The sequence below is a fragment of the Lepidochelys kempii genome, chromosome 5, assembly GCF_965140285.1.
Source record: "Lepidochelys kempii isolate rLepKem1 chromosome 5, rLepKem1.hap1, whole genome shotgun sequence".
NCBI classification, from domain to species: Eukaryota; Metazoa; Chordata; order Testudines; family Cheloniidae; genus Lepidochelys; species Lepidochelys kempii.
The window spans coordinates 129200515-129219382 of NC_136384.1; the positions used below are offsets into that span (position 1 = coordinate 129200515).

General features: G+C 42.8%; 1 protein-coding gene across 4 annotated transcripts in view; it reads right to left on the reverse strand.

The window, feature by feature from the left end:
• Window positions 1-2323: 2323 nt before the first annotated feature.
• Window positions 2324-18868, reverse strand: part of TMEM175 (transmembrane protein 175) — a 50446-nt gene continuing 33901 nt past the window's right edge. For all 4 annotated transcript variants that reach the window (XM_073345824.2, XM_073345825.2, XM_073345823.2 and 1 more), the window contains 4 exons: window positions 15304-15468; window positions 12767-12845; window positions 6187-6325; window positions 2324-4744 (listed from right to left, as the gene is read on the reverse strand). In XM_073345824.2, coding sequence (XP_073201925.1) covers window positions 4081-4744; window positions 6187-6325; window positions 12767-12845; window positions 15304-15468 — 1047 coding nt within the window. In that variant the 3' untranslated portion in view covers window positions 2324-4080. The remainder of the gene's footprint in view (window positions 4745-6186; window positions 6326-12766; window positions 12846-15303; window positions 15469-18868) is intronic.

An 18868-nucleotide genomic window follows, 5' to 3' on the forward strand; every position in this document is an offset into this window, starting at 1 on the left:
CTGCTGTTAAAAGGTGAAAAGAAAAGGAGTACTTGTGGCACCTTAGAGACTAACCAATTTATTTGAGCATGAGCTTTCGTGAGCTACAGCTCACTTCATCGGATGCATACTGTGGAAACGGCAGAAGATATTATATACACAGAGACCATGAAACAATACCTCCTCCCACCCCACTCTCCTGCTTATCTAAAGTGATCACTCTCCTTACAATGTGTATGAAAATCAAGGTGGGCCATTTCCTGCACAATCCAGGTTTTCGCACCCCCCACCCCCATACACACACAAACTCACTCTCCTGCTGGTAATAGTTCATCCAAAGTGACCACTCTCCCTACAATGTGCATGATAATCAAGGTGGGCCATTTCCAGCACAAATCCAGGTTTTCTCACCCCCCCCCCCAAACTCACTCTCCTGTTTAAATTGAGACTTAAGCTAAGTCATTATGCAAGGTAGCCTATTTCCCCTTGTTTTTTCCTACCCCCCTCCCGATGTTTTGGTTAAACTTGGATTTGTGCTGGAAATGGCCCACCTTGATTATCATACACATTGTAAGGAGAGTGGTCAGTTTGGATAAGCTATTACCAGCAGGAGAGTGAGTTTGTGTGTGTGGTTTTTGGAAAAAAAGGGGGGGGGTGAGAAAACCTGGATTTGTGCTGGAAATGGCCCACCTTGATTATCATACACATTGTAAAGAGAGTGGTCACTTTGGATAGGCTATTACCAGCAGGAGAGTGAGTTTGTGTGTGTGTGGGGGGAGGGTGAGAAAACCTGGATTTGTGCTGGAAATGGTCCAAGTTGATTTTCATACACATTGTAAGGAGAGTGATCACTTTAGATAAGCTATTACCAGCAGGAGAGTGGGGTGGGAGAAGGTATTGTTTCATGGTCTCTGTGTATATAATGTCTTCTGCAGTTTCCACAGTATGCATCCAATGAAGTGAGCTGTAGCTCACGAAAGCTTATGCTCAAATAAATTGGTTAGTCTCTAAGGTGCCACAAGTACTCCTTTTCTTTTTGCGAATACAGACTAACATGGCTGTTATTCTGAAACCTGTAAAAAGGTGGAGTTTAAACTATCCCATCTGCTTGAAAAGACATGGAGTCCATAGTTCCTGTTCATTTGAAAATGCAGCGTGTTTCATCAGAATTTACAAAAAGACACATCAGACCAATCTAACGCCAACTCTCTTCCCTCTTAAAGGAACTTTCACATCAAGTTTGTCCCCAAATGTAGGGGTTTGGAAAATTAAGTTGAATCATACCTGAATGGCTAATTTTAATTGAGTATTGTAAACTGGGTTATAAGCAGAAAAATGCTCTCTGTGGAAGGGACTCTTAAATCGTTGCTAGCCACCAGTCTTTCAATATAATTGGGATTCAAAACAAAAGTGTTATTTAATCAACATGATTATGTGCGGCAGTGAGTTTATCTAGTTTAATTCACTGCTCTTTCAGAGCAGGAACAAAAACTGTTTGTATGACATGCTGCATTGGAGTACAACTGCTTATTTTTCATACTAATCTTCAGTAACAGCCAGAGGTTAGGGGTCTATTACAGGAGTGGGCGGGTGCGATTCTGTTGCCTGCAATCTGCAGGAGGTCCGACTAGATGATCATGATGGTCATTTCGGGCCTTAAAGTCTATGAACCTATGAGTCTAAACCATTTTATCTTCAAACTACTAAATCTAGCCTCACAGGAGAGTAAGGATTTCTTCAAATTTAGTGACAGGTTTCAGAGTAGCAGCCGTGTTAGTCTGTATCCGCAAAAAGAAAAGGAGTACTTGTGGCACCTTAGAGACTAACAAATTTATTTGAGCATAAGCTTTCGTGAGCTACAGCTCACTTCATCGGATGCATTCAGTGGAATTGAGCTGTAGCTCACGAAAGCTTATGCTCAAATAAATTTATTACTCTCTAAGGTGCTGCAAGTACTCCTTTTCTTTTTTCAAATTTAGTGATGTTAGCATCAAAGCTTTACTGAACACAAATATTTTCTGCATTAGACCAGGTTTGTATGCCCTGCTTCCTCATCTTCAAACTCTCCCTCTAATGCATAAGTAGACTTCTCACTTAAGTCCATGAGTTCACAAACATATAGGAGTACATGGCTCAAATTCATTTAACATCATTGGTGACTAGAGATAGTTGGCTGAAGGGGGAAAAGAATGGTTAAAGGAATATAAAAAGCAGCCTACAGATTCACCCTTTGGCCAAAACACATCAGTGTTCCAAGTAAATTTATCCCATTACATGAATTAAGACTCCAGTCCAAAGGTGCTCAAGTTAAAGATGGAAAAATAATATTTTTCAAGACAATAAAAAACATATTCCCAATACATTGTTTTAATTGGAATCATCAGGTTTTGATTTAATCTGAACAGAAATACATTAGATGCTTTGATTTTTAACTGATCTGTAATTATTACAAATACGAAAACATCAATTGCATAGCAGCATTAAAATCAAACAGAACCAAACCTGCTTTTATCAGATTTCACACCGAACAGCAATATGCAACATAATACACAACTCCACTGTAAGCCATTCACCTTACACCAGGTACAAAAAACCCCAAACAAAAATCCATAACAAACTGATATTCCTGAAGACACAACCCTTCAGAATAGGTTGCATAATACCAACTGCTACATTTTGGTACTAAAATGCACTATACTAAAAGGAGAAGTGCTTTCAAGGCAATTTGAACTGGACTAACTTTTTAAAGCGGTTTCAATAAGATTTATTCTCCTTATTTGCTATAGTGTGTAAGAGTAAACATGATTCCTCACATAGTTTTAAATAGAGCAGAAGTATCAGGTACAGACATTACACAAGGCAAGCTAATGACTCTATCCAAGAGAAATATGGAGCCTGCAGATTTCTTCAGGGGAAAGGTGTATCTGTGGCACATGGCCCAAAGTAACAACTTAGTTCCACACATAGAAGAGGGTGGGGGAACTAATAGAAAGGAGTTCCCTTCCACCTAGGCACTGTAACTCCTCCTGCTGGGTCAGTTCCCTTTGTTCTCTCCTAGAGCTGTGCAGCCTATGGGAGTTATCATATTACCTCCCTGGGCAGCCTCTAGATAGGGAAAGGGTCAACTCCCTCACATACTGAGGAATTAGGTTAAGAACAGCAGCCATGTGCTCCCAGTATCCCCTAAATCATGTTTCCAGCTGCAGACTGTTGTCAGGGAGTTTCCCCTGGGGGCTAATAGGATAATGGAGAGAAGTGCAGAAACTTCTTTTTTCTCTGGCTGGCAGCTTTGTTTCAGAGCTGAAGACAAAGCTACTTCAGGTCCCACAGCTCTTAACATTCTTCCCAGGAGGAGGTGAATATGGCTGGTTCACACCCTGAAATAACTATTCACATGAATCCTGTCATGTTAAGAAATTTTTTTTTAGAAACAATAACATATGATTGACTTAATGAATTTGTGTTTGTGTTAGGGTAGTCTGGAAATATTGTGTATGGGCCACACATTCCCCTCCAGCCTGCACATGCTCAGCAGAGCAACCCAAAAGATGACAACTTTTGAAGTGCAGCCACAGGATTGGTGACTTTGCGGAAGGGCCAAGGGAGGTTAGCATTCTACATGGGTAGAACAAAGGTTTTTTGAGGATTCCCCCACCTGGATGCCGAGAGGGAGTCTCCTTCACAATTTCCAGCCCCCTCCCTCCGCCTTCAATAGCAGCACAATCAGCTTCCAACCATTCTGCTGGTGGTTGCCATGTTACTAACTTTCAAATGTATGTCACAGCAACTGGTTAATGCTGCTTATCTTCTGATGTGCTTGTAGTACATTATCACTGCAGTAATGCTTCAAGCAGTACTTTTCCCTCATGGGTAGTCTGTTAAGGAGGGAGATCATGCTGTTCTTTGGCTCCTCCACTCACCCAAGTAATAGAATTACTTACATTTCTAAAAAAAGGGACATGAAATCCTTTAGCTAAACATTAAAGATGCCCCAGTTATGGCCAACGTAGACTTTCGTATAGACCAGTCATCTACTATGTTAGAACAACACAAGTTAGAATTAGAAATAATGTTACAATTTCACATGCGCTGCATGGAAATCTATGAGAGTGTTTCAGCAGGAGACAAACATGTTTCCTCTTCATCTAACACTACATTCTTCCGTCTGGAGAGAGACAACACTGACTTCATAATTGCCAAAGAAATCCTGACAAGGATACGCAAGGCAAGGAAAGCAAATGGAACTACAATCTGCATGATGTGAAAAATCGCTGTGCTGAACTTACTTAACAAGCAGGTTAGAAAGAAGGCTCCAAGGCTGACACAAGGGTAGAGAGCAAGCTTAGCAAACATAAAAGCATGTTCCTTGCCGCCATACCTAGCCAAAGGATGCAAGGTTTCCCTTTCATGGAACAGAGCTGTAATCCATATAGCAAACTGAAAGATACTGGCAAAGAAAGTGATTACACAGCTGACCTGAATAGCTTCGATTTCATTGTGAGACTTCTCTGCAAATTCACTGGTCAGCTGGTAACCGAGAGGAAGCCCTCCAATGAAAGCCAATGAAAATGTGTTGAGCAGACCCATAAATCGAGTTGTTTTTGTTATGTAAAGAAAGAGCGAGTGGTGGACAAACCAGAGAAGACCAGTTGTTACAAAAGAGGCAAAGTAGGCAAGGAAGTTTGGTCCATATTCACTTAAAGCTTCAATGAGGCGGTCATGGAATCTGTCTTTAACTTCTTTGGAATCAGGGACATTGTCCTCACTGTTGAGAAAAAAGTTATTTTAGTTGGCATATTAGTGGTATAATGGAACAGTCTGAGAGCAGTAAGCATGTAGTTCCACTGTGGAGAGTAATTATGAATAACATCATAGGCTTCCAGGTTTATTGTGTTTCAGTGATCCCCCAGTTTGCAAGTTAAAAAGCAATTCTTATAACTGACTGCTCTGCAAATTCATCCTAGGATCTGAAAGCTTCCTGGATCGTGTAATATCAATGACAAAGTTCTCCAGCTGAGCTTCATTATCATTTCTCAAAAAGAAAAGGAGTACTTGTGGCACCTTAGAGACTAACCAATTTATTTGAGCATGAGCTTTCGTGAGCTACAGCTCACTTCATCGGATGCATACCGTGGATACTGCAGCAGACTTTATATACACACAGAAATCATGAAACAATACCTCCTCCCACCCCACTGTCCTGCTGGTAATAGCTTATCTAAAGTGATCATCAAGTTGGGCCATTTCCAGCACAAATCCAGGTTTTCTCACTCCCCACCCCCATACACACACAAACTCACTCTTCTGCTGGCAATAGCTCATCCAAACTGACCACTCTCCAAGTTTAAATCCAAGTTTAACCAGAAAGTCTGGGGGGGGGGGGGGTTAGGAAAAAACAAGGGGAAATAGGCTACCTTGCGTAATGACTTAGCCACTCCCAGTCTCTATTTAAGCCTAAATTAATAGTATCCAATTTGCAAATGAATTCCAATTCAGCAATTTCTCGCTGGAGTCTGGATTTGAAGTTTTTTTGTTTTAAGATAGCGACCTTCATGTCTGTGATTGCGTGACACGGCTGTTACTCTGAAAATTATAATTTCTGTTGATGATATAAGAACCAGAACAGAATTCAGCTTCCTAACCCTTTGCCTGACAGAGCCAGCATCTGACTTTCTAAATATGTGGCTAGATCGTCTTTTCCAAACTTCTGAGAATGGAGTATGTGAAGCCTGGTATAATTGCATTAAAGAGGGGTAGGGTTTACTGATTCACACATGGAGAGGCGAGAAGAGTTCTTTGTTAATAGTTTGGTTGTATGATTTGTTTACATTAGGGTAACTAGGATAAGAGGATTGGTGCAATTGTTTGTATACATCAAAATAAAATAAGTCCATTCTCTTTCAACACCTGACAACGTATGTACCCACATACAGCCCCATGAGGACTTGGAAGCCCCTGGTTCAATTCCCTGCTTCGCCACAGACAACCTGCATGACTGTGGGCAAATCATTAGCCTCAGTTCCTATCTGTACAATGAGGATAACAGCCCTGTGCTACTTCACGGGGGGCCGAGAGGATAAATATATTCAAGACTGTAAAGCCTTTGAGATGTACTGATGAAAAACGCTATGTAAGAGGCAGGTATTATTATTACCATTACATTTATATCAGACAACTCAGGGTGTGTCAGTCAGCACAAAGCCTTACCATATATCCAAAATGAGCAGGGTTGCAACAATAGCATACACGCCATCACTGAACGCCTCCACTCGTTCCTTACTCAAAGGTTCATTGAGATAAAAAGTGAAGGCCTCTAAGCGATGACGTTCCTCCTCCTCTTCTGGACCTGCCAACCATAATTCAGGAGTTTAGTTTGTATTCTGTGTAAATCAAAACATTCAACAACAAGCTTTACACTAGAACTTCAACAGTCTAGTCTGATGCCCCTGCTCTCTCAAATCTCAAACTTGTGGAAGTAACAAGGCACTGCTCAATCTGACAATTCAATCACGCTGCTTTCCACTGCAGCCATTCCTTTCCTGTGGCTTATGTTGCCTGTTTCAATAAGAAGGCCTTCACGGCACGGGACTCATCTCAGAAGCATCTCACACACTGTAGGTACGAGGTGAACAATGACTCAATGTTAGTGTTTTAGTTCAATATTTTGATAAGTCACAAGACAGAAACCCTGTTACAGCTCAGGAATCTCTAATGGATCTTGGGGCTCCAGTCTGAGTGGAGGACTTCCATCAGTCATTTTTTATTAGCCCTTTCTCTGTCTTTAGAAGATAGAGCTCTAGTGCTACTCCAAATTAGATGGTCCCAGGTGCACTAAATACAGAAGAGCTACTGTCAAGGTTCCTTCCCCACTCTGAACTCTAGGGTACAGATGAGGGGACCTGCATGAAAAGCCCCCTAAGCTTATTCTTACCAGCTTAGGTTAAAACTTCCCCAAGGTACAAACTATTTTACCTTTTGTCCCTGGACTTTATTGCTGCCACCACCAAGCGTCTAACAAATATAACCGGGAAAGAGCCCACTTGGAAACATCTTTCCCCCCAAATTCCCCCAAGCCCTACACCCCCTTTCCTGGGGAAGGCTTGATAAAAATCCTCACCAATCTGCATAGGTGAACACAGACCCAAACCCTTGGATCTTAAGAACAATGAAAAAGCAATCAGGTTCTTAAAAGAAGAATTTTAATAGAAGAAAAAGTAAAAGAATCACCTCTGTAAAATCAGGATGGTAAATACCTTACAGGGTAATCAGATTCAAAACCTAGAGAATCCCTCTAGGCAAAACCTTAAGTTACAAAAAGACACAAAAACAGGAATATACATTCTATTCAGCACAACTTATTTTATCAGCCATTTAAATAAAACAGAATCTAACACATATCTAACTAGATTGCTTATTAACCCTTTACAGGAGTTCTGACCTGCATTCCTGCTCTGGTCCCGGCAAAAGCAACACACAGACAGAGAGAACCCTTTGTTTCCCCCCGCCCTCCAGCTTTGAAAGTATCTCATCTCCTCATTGGTCATTTTGGTCAGGTGCCAGCGAGGTTATCTTTAGCTTCTTAACCCTTTACAGGTGAAAGGGTTTTTCCTCTGGCCAGGAGGGTTCGCTTTCCCTTTATATTTATGACACGCCCCCCAAATCACAGATAGGGTGAAACGCTGGCTGTGATTTCTTCATGGAGCTCTAGGAAAAAAAAGAGTTAATAAGACACATGCACATCTAAATATACTACCAAGTAGAAAGACTAACAATATTTTGCACATCTCAAGGACGATTTTAACCAGTTGATTCTGGGAAACTTTCATGGGAGAGTGCATCAGCCACTTTGTTAGAAGCTCCTGAGATGTGTTGGATGTCGAAATCAAAATCTTGGAGAGCTAAACTCCACCGAAGAAGTTTTTTGTTATTTCCTGTGGCGGCATGAAGCCACTGTAGCGCAGCATGGTCGGTTTGCAGGTGGAAACGCCATCCCCAAATGTATGGACGTAGCTTTTCCAGAGCGTAGACAATGGCGTAACATTCTTTTTCACGGACTGACCAGTTGCTTTCCCTCTCAGACAGCTTCTTGCTGAGAAACACTACAGGGTGGAATTCTTGATCCGGTCCTTCCTGCATTAAAACTTCTCCCACACCACGCTTGGACGCAACTGTGGTTACTAGGAACGGTTTGTCAAAGTCTGGGGCCCTTAGCACAGGGTCAGACAAGAGTGTCGCTTTAAGCTGGTTAAAGGCCTTCTGACACTCTTCGGTCCACTGAACGGCATTTGGCTGTTTCTTTTTGGTTAGGTCTGTCAGTGGGGCGGCGATTTGGCTGTATTGCGGTACAAATTGCCTGTAATATCCGGCCAAGCCTAAGAAGGATTGGACCTGTTTCTTTGACTTTGGGACAGGCCACTTTTGGATAGCATCCACTTTGGCCTGTAGGGGGCTGATAGTTCCTTGACCCACCTGGTGTCCAAGATAAGTCACTCTGTTTAGGCCTATTTGACACTTCTTAGCCTTAACAATTAGTCCTGCCTCCCTTATGTGCTTGAAGACTTTTTGTAGATGTTCCAGGTGTTCTGCCTAGGAATCCAAAAATATGGCCACATCATCAAGGTAGGCAACTGCATATTCTCCTAATCCCGCTAGGAGACCATCTACAAGTCTTTGGAAGGTAGCGGGTGCATTCTGCAGCCCGAAAGGGAGTACATTAAATTCATACAGCCCAACATGTGTGGTGAAGGCTGACCTTTCCTTTGCGGATTCAACTAGTGGTACCTGCCAGTACCCCTTGGTTAAGTCCAAGGTAGAGATGAACTGGGCCCATCCCAGTTTCTCTAATAGTTCATCTGTGCGTGGCATTGGATAGTTGTCTGGGGGAGTTACAGCATTTAGCTTACGGTAGTCCATGCAAAAACATATCTCCCCATCTGGTTTGGGGACTAGAACCACTGGAGATGCCCATGCACTGCCAGAGGGGCGGATTACCCCCATGTGTAGCATATCCTGGATCTCCCGTTCTATAGCAGTTTTAGCTTGAGGAGACACCCAGTAAAGTTCAATGGAGTGGTATGCCTGTTATGTCAAGGTTCCTTCCCCACTCTGAACTCTAGGGTACAGATGAGGGGACCTGCACGAAAAGCCCCCTAAGCTTATTCTTACCAGCTTAGGTTAAAACTTCCCCAAGGTACAAACTATTTTACCTTTTGTCCCTGGACTTTATTGCTGCCACCACCAAGCCTCTAACAAATATAACCAGGAAAGAGCCCACTTGGAAACGTCTTTCCCCCCAAAATCCCCTCAAGCCCTACACCTCCTTTCCTGAGGAAGGCTTGATAAAAATCCTCACCAATTTGCATAGGTGAACACAGACCCAAACCCTTGGATCTTAAGAACAATGAAAAAAGCAATCAGGTTCTTAAAAGAAGAATTTTAATAGAAGAAAAAGTAAAATCACCTCTGTAAAATCAGGATGGTAAATACCTTACAGGGTAATCAGATTCAAAACCTAGAGAATCCCTCTAGGCAAAACCTTAAGTTACAAAAAGACACAAAAACAGGAATATACATTTCATTCAGCACAACTTATTTTATCAGCCATTTAAACAAAACAGAATCTAACGCATATCTAACTACATTGCTTATTAACCCTTTACAGGGGTTCTGACCTGCATTCCTGCTCTGGTCCCGGCAAAAGCAACACACAGACAGAGAGAAACCTTTGTTTCCTCCCCCCTCCAGCTTTGAAACTGTCTTGTCTCCTCATTGGTCATTTTGGTCAGGTGCCAGCGAGGTTATCTTTAGCTTCTTAACCCTTTACAGGTGAAAGGGTTTTTCCTCTTGCCAGGAGGGATTTAAAGGTAGTTAGCCTTCACTTTATATTTTTGACAGCTACCTATATCAAAAAAACACTTCCAGATTCAGAGAAGTAATCAGGCATTTCCAGGAATCAAAGGAAAACTCATATTTGAAAGCTAAATGAGTCAAACACCAGCATCTCATCTCTTTATAGTCCCTCTCAAGACCAAGCATCTGCTTCTACTGCTGTGATATGTCAAAGCATCATACTGCACACAACAAAAGTTACCATAATGCCATAAAGAAAAAGTGCATACAATGTCTTCTTTTTCCTTAGTCTTTATAGTTGTTTTATTATGTCATTTATTATTTTATTACACTTTATAAGTGTTTTATTATGTCATTTTGATATGAGAAAGAAAGAGGGTAACCATATAAATTGAGGGATATAGCTAGTGAAAAATTTGCAATAAAGCTGGATTTTCAAAGTGGCCTAAACTAATTAGGTGCCCAAATCTCACTGAGAATCAATGGGAGTTAAATGTCTTTAAAATCCCAGCCTAAATCTTGCAGGAAAGCTACCCTGGTCCCCACCTCCCTGGAGCAGCAAGATCTTTTGGCATGACTGGGGAGGGGGGATTGGGGAAGGGTACGGCTGCTAATGGCTTCAAACCAAAAAAGCAAGAGCCTGTGTCTGCAGCTCTACAAACAATCACCCCATGTGCTCCCAACCTACAGGCACCCACTTAGGCAACACCTCCCATATGTGCACGTCCTTGCTTGAGTCTATCCTCAACCATGGTACCCCTCACCTGAGGCCTGTTCCTGTATCAATCCCCATGACATAGCTGCTTCTAAGGAGCCACTCCAATGAGCTCTTCATTCACAGTCCCATGGGACACCCATAACATACACTCACTCCCCTGCAAAGGACTTCACCCACTTCCTGTGGTTCATTCCTTTCCATTGCACAATCGACCTCCCTTTCTCCTAGCCCCAGCTCAGCAAACAGCCTCTTCTGGAAAGGCCTGGGGCATGTCGACACACAGCAGGCATACTGCAGTGTCTATAACTGGTATAGGGAAAGCACTACAGTGTGGCTGCAGTTATATTAGTATAAAGGAGCTTATACCAGTATAACTATTTCTGCACAGCAGAAGGAATAAGCTATCCCCAGCATAAGGCACTTTCATACAGGTATAACTACGTCCACACTAAAGGTTTAGCTCTTGGAATAAAAAATAAATGAATGGACAAAATAAAAAATCTCACATCCTGAGATTGTGAGCCCAGTACAAAATCTGTCTGCAAGCCAGGCCTCACTGCAAAGGCTTTTCGGTGCCTTGTGGTGAGGAGCATGCACCAGCAGCCCTGCCTGTGCTCTTCCTTTGCCCGCGTGGGAGAATATCACTCTGCTGCTCAGAAAGGCTGAGTGCTTACTGAGCTGGGGCCAAGCTCTTCATCCACCCAGCCCCTTGGCTCTCCCAAGCCAGCAGCCACCCATATGGGGAGGATGGAGTCCCATGTGCTCAGTGGAGGCCTTCAATTCTGTCCTACACAGTTTGTCTGCAGCAGCTGGGGAAGCTGCCTTCTTCCCTGCAAATCCAGTCTTTGGTCAGGAGAAGGGGTGCTTGGGCTTTGCAAGAAGTAAGCTCCCAGCTCTTCCCACAAGACTGGACTCTGTGCTCAGCAGCCAGCTCTGGGAGGGGAACAGGGACCTTAGAGCCTTAGACGAGCGCACCCCAACCAAGGATGGGGTGGGGGAACTGAAAGGACAACTGAGGGGTGTATTAAGAGTAAGGGTAAGCAAATCTCATGCTTCAAGGCATTAAAGGATTGCCGCCACCGAGAGAAAAATATCTGCCCTCGCCCCACTCACAGTGCATTATGGAAAACCTTTCACTTCCTCTGAAGCATTAGGTGTTGGCAACCGGCAGAGGCAAAACCACAGCCTTTGTGAAACAACGATCTCGCTCTGTATGACAATCCTGTGTTCCAGTATGCTGTCCCCCAGTCTCTTCACCTTGGCTTAACTCCACACCCAGCCTTCTTACCCTCTTCGTCCCTGCCCTGTCCCCCTCCACCATTCTTCCCTTCCCTCTTAGCTGATCCCTTCCTAACGAAATTCTCTCTCTCTCACACACATACAAAGTAGTGGAATAGCATGCCATTAGCTGCTATCACATTGCTCACTCTGCTGTGTGTTATACCCCTTCCCTCACCTGTGTCTGTCTGGTCTATAACTATTACAGACTGTTTGGGGAAGTGACCATGTACTACCACAATAGGGCCCCATTCTTGGATGCTCCTTATGCACAACCATAATAAACATGTTTCAGAGTAGCAGCCGTGTTAGTCTGTATTCGCAAAACGAAAAGGAGGCACCTTAGAGACTAACAAATTTATTTGAGCATAAGCTTTCATGAGCTACAGCTCACTAAGAAGAATACAATACTTGTCTATTGCCAATGTTTCTTCTCTCCAAGTAGTTGACACTGCCCTCTGGAATACTTTGCTTGTATCTGTTCTATATACAACAGATTCTGTGATACTTTTTAAATATGAATTTGGGGAGGGGGAAGATACTACTACTGGGGCCAGAGCCAGTGATCAGACAGAGATCTCACTTCTGATATTAGTCAGTTACTATGCTCCTTTCCAAAGGGGTTGGAGGAGAAGCTTGATGTGTGTGTTTTCTTCAGGTATAGCTCAAATTAGGTATAGCCAGGAAAAAGGTTCCCAGAAAGAGATAGAATGGAAGGACAGAACTAAAAGTTTATTGGTGTGTCCCTAACAGAAACAGTGGAACTAGAATTACTAACAAGCTTGTTGTGGATTCTACTGCACCTTAGATCTTTTAAAACAGCTTCATTCAAATTTTGACAAGAAAGGGGACTGTGAAATACATCATATTTTAATATATCAACTTAACAATATAGTAGAGTATCTAAAATTAAATGCACTCCTTATGGATACTGTTACTTACCACCAGTCTTATTTTTACACCAAATAATTAACCGAGTGATGTGTGGAAGAAAGATAACAAGCCCAAGCAGAACATAAGACTATAGAAAAAAATGAAAAGTTTTAGTTTTCAGTTATTACAAGATAAATACAAATATTTTGTTTTAAGTTAAAAATTAATTATTCTTTTTATCCTTGATTTAACATGCAACTCGTGAATTTGCAACATTGAAATACCCTGGCTGTAGTAGAAAATATACATTTTATGACAGTGATTGAACTGAACAATCACTACATTAACACATTTATCCAACAAATACATGAACACTACAATGTCAGTAGCTCACATGCAGTTTCTCAAGACTAATCTTCATCTTGAATATTATGAGCACACTCTAATATTTGCCTCCTCCACTATTAAGATTTACAAACTATGACCTACCTGTGCATATATTTTACCTGCTTTAATCTTTCAACAACTCTCATTTTCTTTTCTTAGCTAATAAACCTTTACTTAGTTTACTAGAGAATTGGCTACCAGTGTTGTCTTTGGTGTAAGATCCAAAGTACCAACTGATCTGCAGTAAGTGACTGATCCTTTGGGACTGGGAGCAACCTGATGTGGTGTGATTTTTGATTTGAGCGACCTTTTATCACAAAGTTCAGTTTGTCTGGGTGGTAAGACAGACTGGAGAGTCTAGCAGCGGCAATCAATTATTTTTGGTCAAGGTCCAAATTTTTTGGTCAAGGTATAGTCAAGGTCCAGACTCCAGAGAAAATCATTCAAAAATAATAACAATAATGATAATAATAAGTACATAAAAATATTTTGCAGTCCATTCAAAAGCATCTGGCGGTCTGGATTTGGCCCCCAGTCCACCTGTTGACTACTCCCTGGTCTAAGGGCACTGTCTGTGACTCCATGGCAAGATTAGTATAGTTATCCAATTCGCTGTAGCTCACAAAAGCTTATGCTCAAATAAATTGGTTAGTCTCTAAGGTGCCACAAGCCCTCCTTTTCTTTTTGCGGATACAGACTAACATGGCTACTACTCTGAAACCTATAGTTATCTAGTTCACATTTGTCACTGTCTTGGTGAAATCTAATTCTAGAACACACCACCACTTTGGGCTGTGTCTCCTGTTTTTTTGCCCTGAGGTAGGCACTCACAGATGTGAGTCATTCCAGACAGCATGACAACTAGCACAAGCACTACTTCAGTCCTCTAGATAGTGCCTAAAAGAGCACAGGATGTGGGTTAGCCCCTTGCAAAGGAGTACATTGGTGAATGACTCATTCTGCATTGTGTATAGTGGAAATTGGGGGGGGGGGAAGGTTGGGGGGGGTGTGTCAGAGAAAGGGAAAACAGGTTGTGCTTATTTTAAATTAAGTTGTCAAGTTTTTGCATACTTTGGCTTTGTAATTCAAGACGAGTCACCTCAACCCTGTGAATATATCAAAAGGTTGATGCAGTTTGTGGAATAGTCTCAAGTAAAAGTCAAACGAAAGAAGTACAAAATGCCTGAAGGGGCATCAAGCAGAAGCAGGGTATCTCAGGAGCAGCTCCATAAAGAGACTTTGTTTAGAGGACTCTGTCTGTGGATGCTGAGAGCTGGAGGGAGCTGAGCTGGTCACTGGTTTCCATTTAATGAAGATGGAATAGGAGTTGGCTGTGAGTGCCTGGGACTCAGCCAGAGGAGTTTGTTTTGGGATGGCAAGTCTGATCATTAGCTGCTGACTGATCTACTGATTCTAGCTGTTCTTGTGCTGTGTCAATGACAGGAACTACATTTGTCAGGCTTTTTAGCCTGTTTCTTATGTAATTTGATGTTTATTTTACCTACCCTCACACATTAATTTTGTTCCATCTGTTTATTATCAGCAACCTGCTGCCTTAAAGTTACTGTTAGCCTGAAAGATCTTCCTCTGAAGAGGCATTACAAGAGTGTGTCCAGACCTGAGAAGCTAAAACAAATAGACAAGGATAGCAGCAGAGCATTTTTCTGATGTCCATGACACATCATCATACTGCTTCCTGTGATCTAAAAGCCTTCACGGGATGACAGTGTTTCAGATTAAGCCACGTGACGGCAGGTAATCGAGAAACAAATCAGTGTTCTGGAAATTCTGTGGTACAGAAATTGACATGGGAAAGACTTTAGATCACTGAGTCTATGGGTTCCCAACCTGAGGAGTTTCAGGCAAACCTAGGGAGTTGCGACCTAGATGGGAGTCGCAACCTAGATGGGAGTCATGACTCAACTGTCTTTTCAGCTGTAATGATACGGGAGGGGATGAGAACCACTACCTAATCCACTTGTCAGCTGGCGTCAGAGCGTCCCCTGTGTTACAATATCTAGCATTTTGTGCAGACGCGCTTTAGATCTGCTCAGTGGTGGGGCTTAAACTGCTGAATTATACAAGGTTAAGGTTGGGTATGATAATCAGTGTGACACTTTATTAGGCAGAATACTGAATGTGACTGATGAAGTTTGTCAGGTCACACTTTCAACCAGTACAACGTGTTTTTTAGAATGATTGTTGTTTAAAGAGCTTACCATTGGGATAAAGAAAAAGGAGAAGACGGCGGCTAAAAAGCAGAGGACTGGTCCTCTTAGAATGATCTGTAAGATATGATGTTTGTAGAAGGCCTGGTTTTCAGACATCTGTATCTGGTGATTCAGCAAGTAGGGATGATAGAAGCCATAGGCTACTATCACTGCCTGCAGAGAGGAGAAAATTATTGATTTACAGTGGATATTTACACAAGTCAAAACTGTAATTCTAAATTGGGACCCAAACAATAGAAAACCTCGAATACAACAAGCCCCAGAGCATGCTAACTGCTGCTCTCTGCTCTCCTGAGAAGGGCTGATCTGACAGGAATGGAGAGGGGAATCTCACAGGCTCCGGCACTGCGTAACACTAAGGGTACATCTGCACTGCTGCCGGGACCAAGCCTCCCAGCCCAGCTAGACAGACTTGCTCTAGCTCTGCTGAAGCCAGTGCACTAGCAGCAGGGACGCTGTGGCATGGGCTGCGGCTCAGGATAGCCACCTGAGCTGAGACCCAGGGAGTCAGGAGGACTTGGACTTGGGTGGTTAGCCTGAGCTGCTGCCTGTGCCCCAATGTCCACACTGTTATTTCTGGTGTGCTAACTTGAACAGAGCTAGTGGGAGTCTGTCTACCTGGACTGAGAGGCTCACTGCCAGCTGCAGTGAAGACATCTCCACCATGCACGTTAGGGTGCACTAATGGAGGATGTGTACATCACCACCGCTGCACACATGAGCAAGACCCTGGGCCTTATTATTCTGAAGTGCAAGGAGACCCACCACAGCAACTAGCAGGCAGCTAGGCATTCCCCCAGAGGAAAACACATGCTGCAGGTCAGGGGAAAGTGGGACCTATAGAGGAAAGGGATTTGTGAAGGTCTGAAGAGGTCGGTCAAAGGGTAAATACTTGAACTTCAGATATGTATCTAAACCAGTCTCTGAACTTTTCCACTGACAGTGCCTAGGACTGATTGTGCCTAGGACTCCACTGTGCTAGGCGCTGTACAAACTCAAAACAAAAGCATGGTCTCTGCCCCCCAACTTTCAATCTAATGAATCTCTTTCCATCTTTAACCTGTTCACCAAATCATTTAAACACACACACACATGAACGTTTCACTGCCCACTCCCGCTGGCCCAAGGTCACCCCACTTTGGTAAGAAAGTGACGAGATCTTTCAGACAGTATTTCTGGGGGGATAAATAAAAATTTACAATTTTATCAGGAGAGAATAATTTAAATTATTTCTACTAATTGAAATTTGTTTGCTTGTGCAAATGGCAAAATTTCACCCAACAATGGATTTCATAGAAATCAGGGTTGGAAGGGACCTCAGGAGATCATCTAGTCCAACCCCGTGCTCAAAGCAGGACCAATCCCCAATTTTTGCCCCAGATCCCTAAATGGCGCCCTCAAGGACTGAACTCACAACCCTGGGTTTAGCAGGCCAATGCTCAAACCACTGAGCTATCCCTCCCCCCACCCCCACAAAAAAATAAAAATAAAATAAAATTTCTTAACTGGAAGGAACCATTGAGTTGGTCATTTGAAAGGTCATTGAGTCCACTCCCCTGCCTTCACAGCAGGACCAAGTACTGTCCCTTATTTTGCCCCAGATCACTAAATTGCTAATGCTCAAACCACTGAGCTACCCCTTCTGCAAGTACTGAAGAAAGCATCTGGTTTGGCAAACAAACCAACAGTGAAAATGAATAGGCTGGCCAAGCTGTGCCAACTGCTTTCCATGCTCTTCATGCCAACGGAGTCTGGAAATGTGTGAAGTCAGGAATCCATTTTTCTTCTTCTGATAACTACTGCAGGACCAGGTGCTTAGAAATGCTTTCAGGACCAGAAACCATTTTAACTGGTTCCTAGCCATGGCAGGCCATGAGCTATTGCACTTACTAAATCAGGGAGAGGGCTAGTGGTTTGAGAGGGACTGTGAGTCAGAAGGCTGGGTTTTTTTCAGCCTCTGCCAGACTCGTTGTTATACCTAGTTATAACACATAGTTATGCAGAGATTTTGTATTCTCTCCCCACCACCACACCCCATCTGACATTTTTGTTCTGTGTTTGCACTGCGCCTAGCACAATGGGGTCCTGCTCCATGAGTGAGGCTCCTTGAGCAAAATAAGTTCAGAGGCTGGTATAGATGTTAAAAATGCCTGACAATCTAGCAGCACAGAACTCAGTCTCAGGTCCGGCTGAAAGGGAGCCATTGCAGAGGTAAGAGATACTGGACTACATTCAGCCAGCTAGATGATAGGATGTGTAAATTACATCTCCCTGTGCCTACAAGTCACCTAACTCTCTGGGGGAAACTCATTCCGAGGGAGGATGGAACTGCCAGCTTCTCCCACTTGGTGTTTTTGCCTGGCGAGGACTGATTTGATTTCCACTAGTAAGTCGCTAGGAGGGAATTCACTAATCAGTGCATCTTCTAGCCACACCCACTCAGTGGCAAGGGCTGCTTACTTTTCAGACAGTGCTGGCTCTGACACCACCAGTGACAAGGAGGTAACAGTTGCCTTGCATCACTGCAGTCTCACCTCACTGGGCTTTGACTTACCAGGGTCCTGAGTAGCAGAAGCAGATGTAAACTTTGGGTTGAATTTAGCAGACTAAGATTTGTGTGACTAAGGAGAGACTTCACAGAGTAAACATTACAAAAAGTTTGCAAAGATTTTAGTAACTGGGGCATAGGTGCTGGGGGTTCTGCTGCACCCCCTGGCCTGAAGTGGTTTCCATCATAGTGGTTTGCGTTTTGGTTCAATGGCTCTCAGCACCGCTGAACTGGGGTTTCATTTTCCCTTCAGAAAGCAAGTCCTCTCCTCAAAAACCTCAAGGCTGCTAATGTTTTGTACATCATTTAAAATCTGAAGTTCAAAACTTTCAGCCAATATAAAGCACTTAGTTCAAGGTGTAGCAGTTCAACAGAGCGGCAAGTAAAATCATACTGGAGTTCAAATGGAAAGATATAGTACAGTAATAGTGACGATTGTGAAGTCCACTCTTGAAACCTACCTGGGCTAGAATGTATGTATTTTATTAGAGAATTGGAGTTCCCATACTTCCAAGTATGTAGAGAGCTTATTTCTAGCTCTGGTGATTCATAAAATATTGTGATTTAAATCTGTCACTTGTCTCTCACAAGCATTGCCTCAATACAGTCCAGTATAATCCTGGACTTAATACATGAAGTCATGGTCCTGTGACCAGTGCAATTTTCAATCCCGTCGATAAAGGTAACTGTTTCATTAAGATCTGCTGTTCCCTTATACTTAATGGTTAAAAATAAGGTGGAGCCCTTGTACCTGTACTAAAAAGCTCGCAGAACAAAATATTGAGCAGCCATTCAGAACTCCAGTAAGGGGGAAAAATCATCATCATCATACAGTCCATCAACTGCTACTTTTCGAGTTCCTTTTTAGAACAAATTTATCATGATTCAATGGGTTTTGAACTTCCTGATTTGGTTGCATCTGTGTCTTTATTGGCATTTCAAATGCTTAAATTTTTTCATACTGCAAGATAACTAGCTTGACTTGGGATAGTGAAAACAGTCACC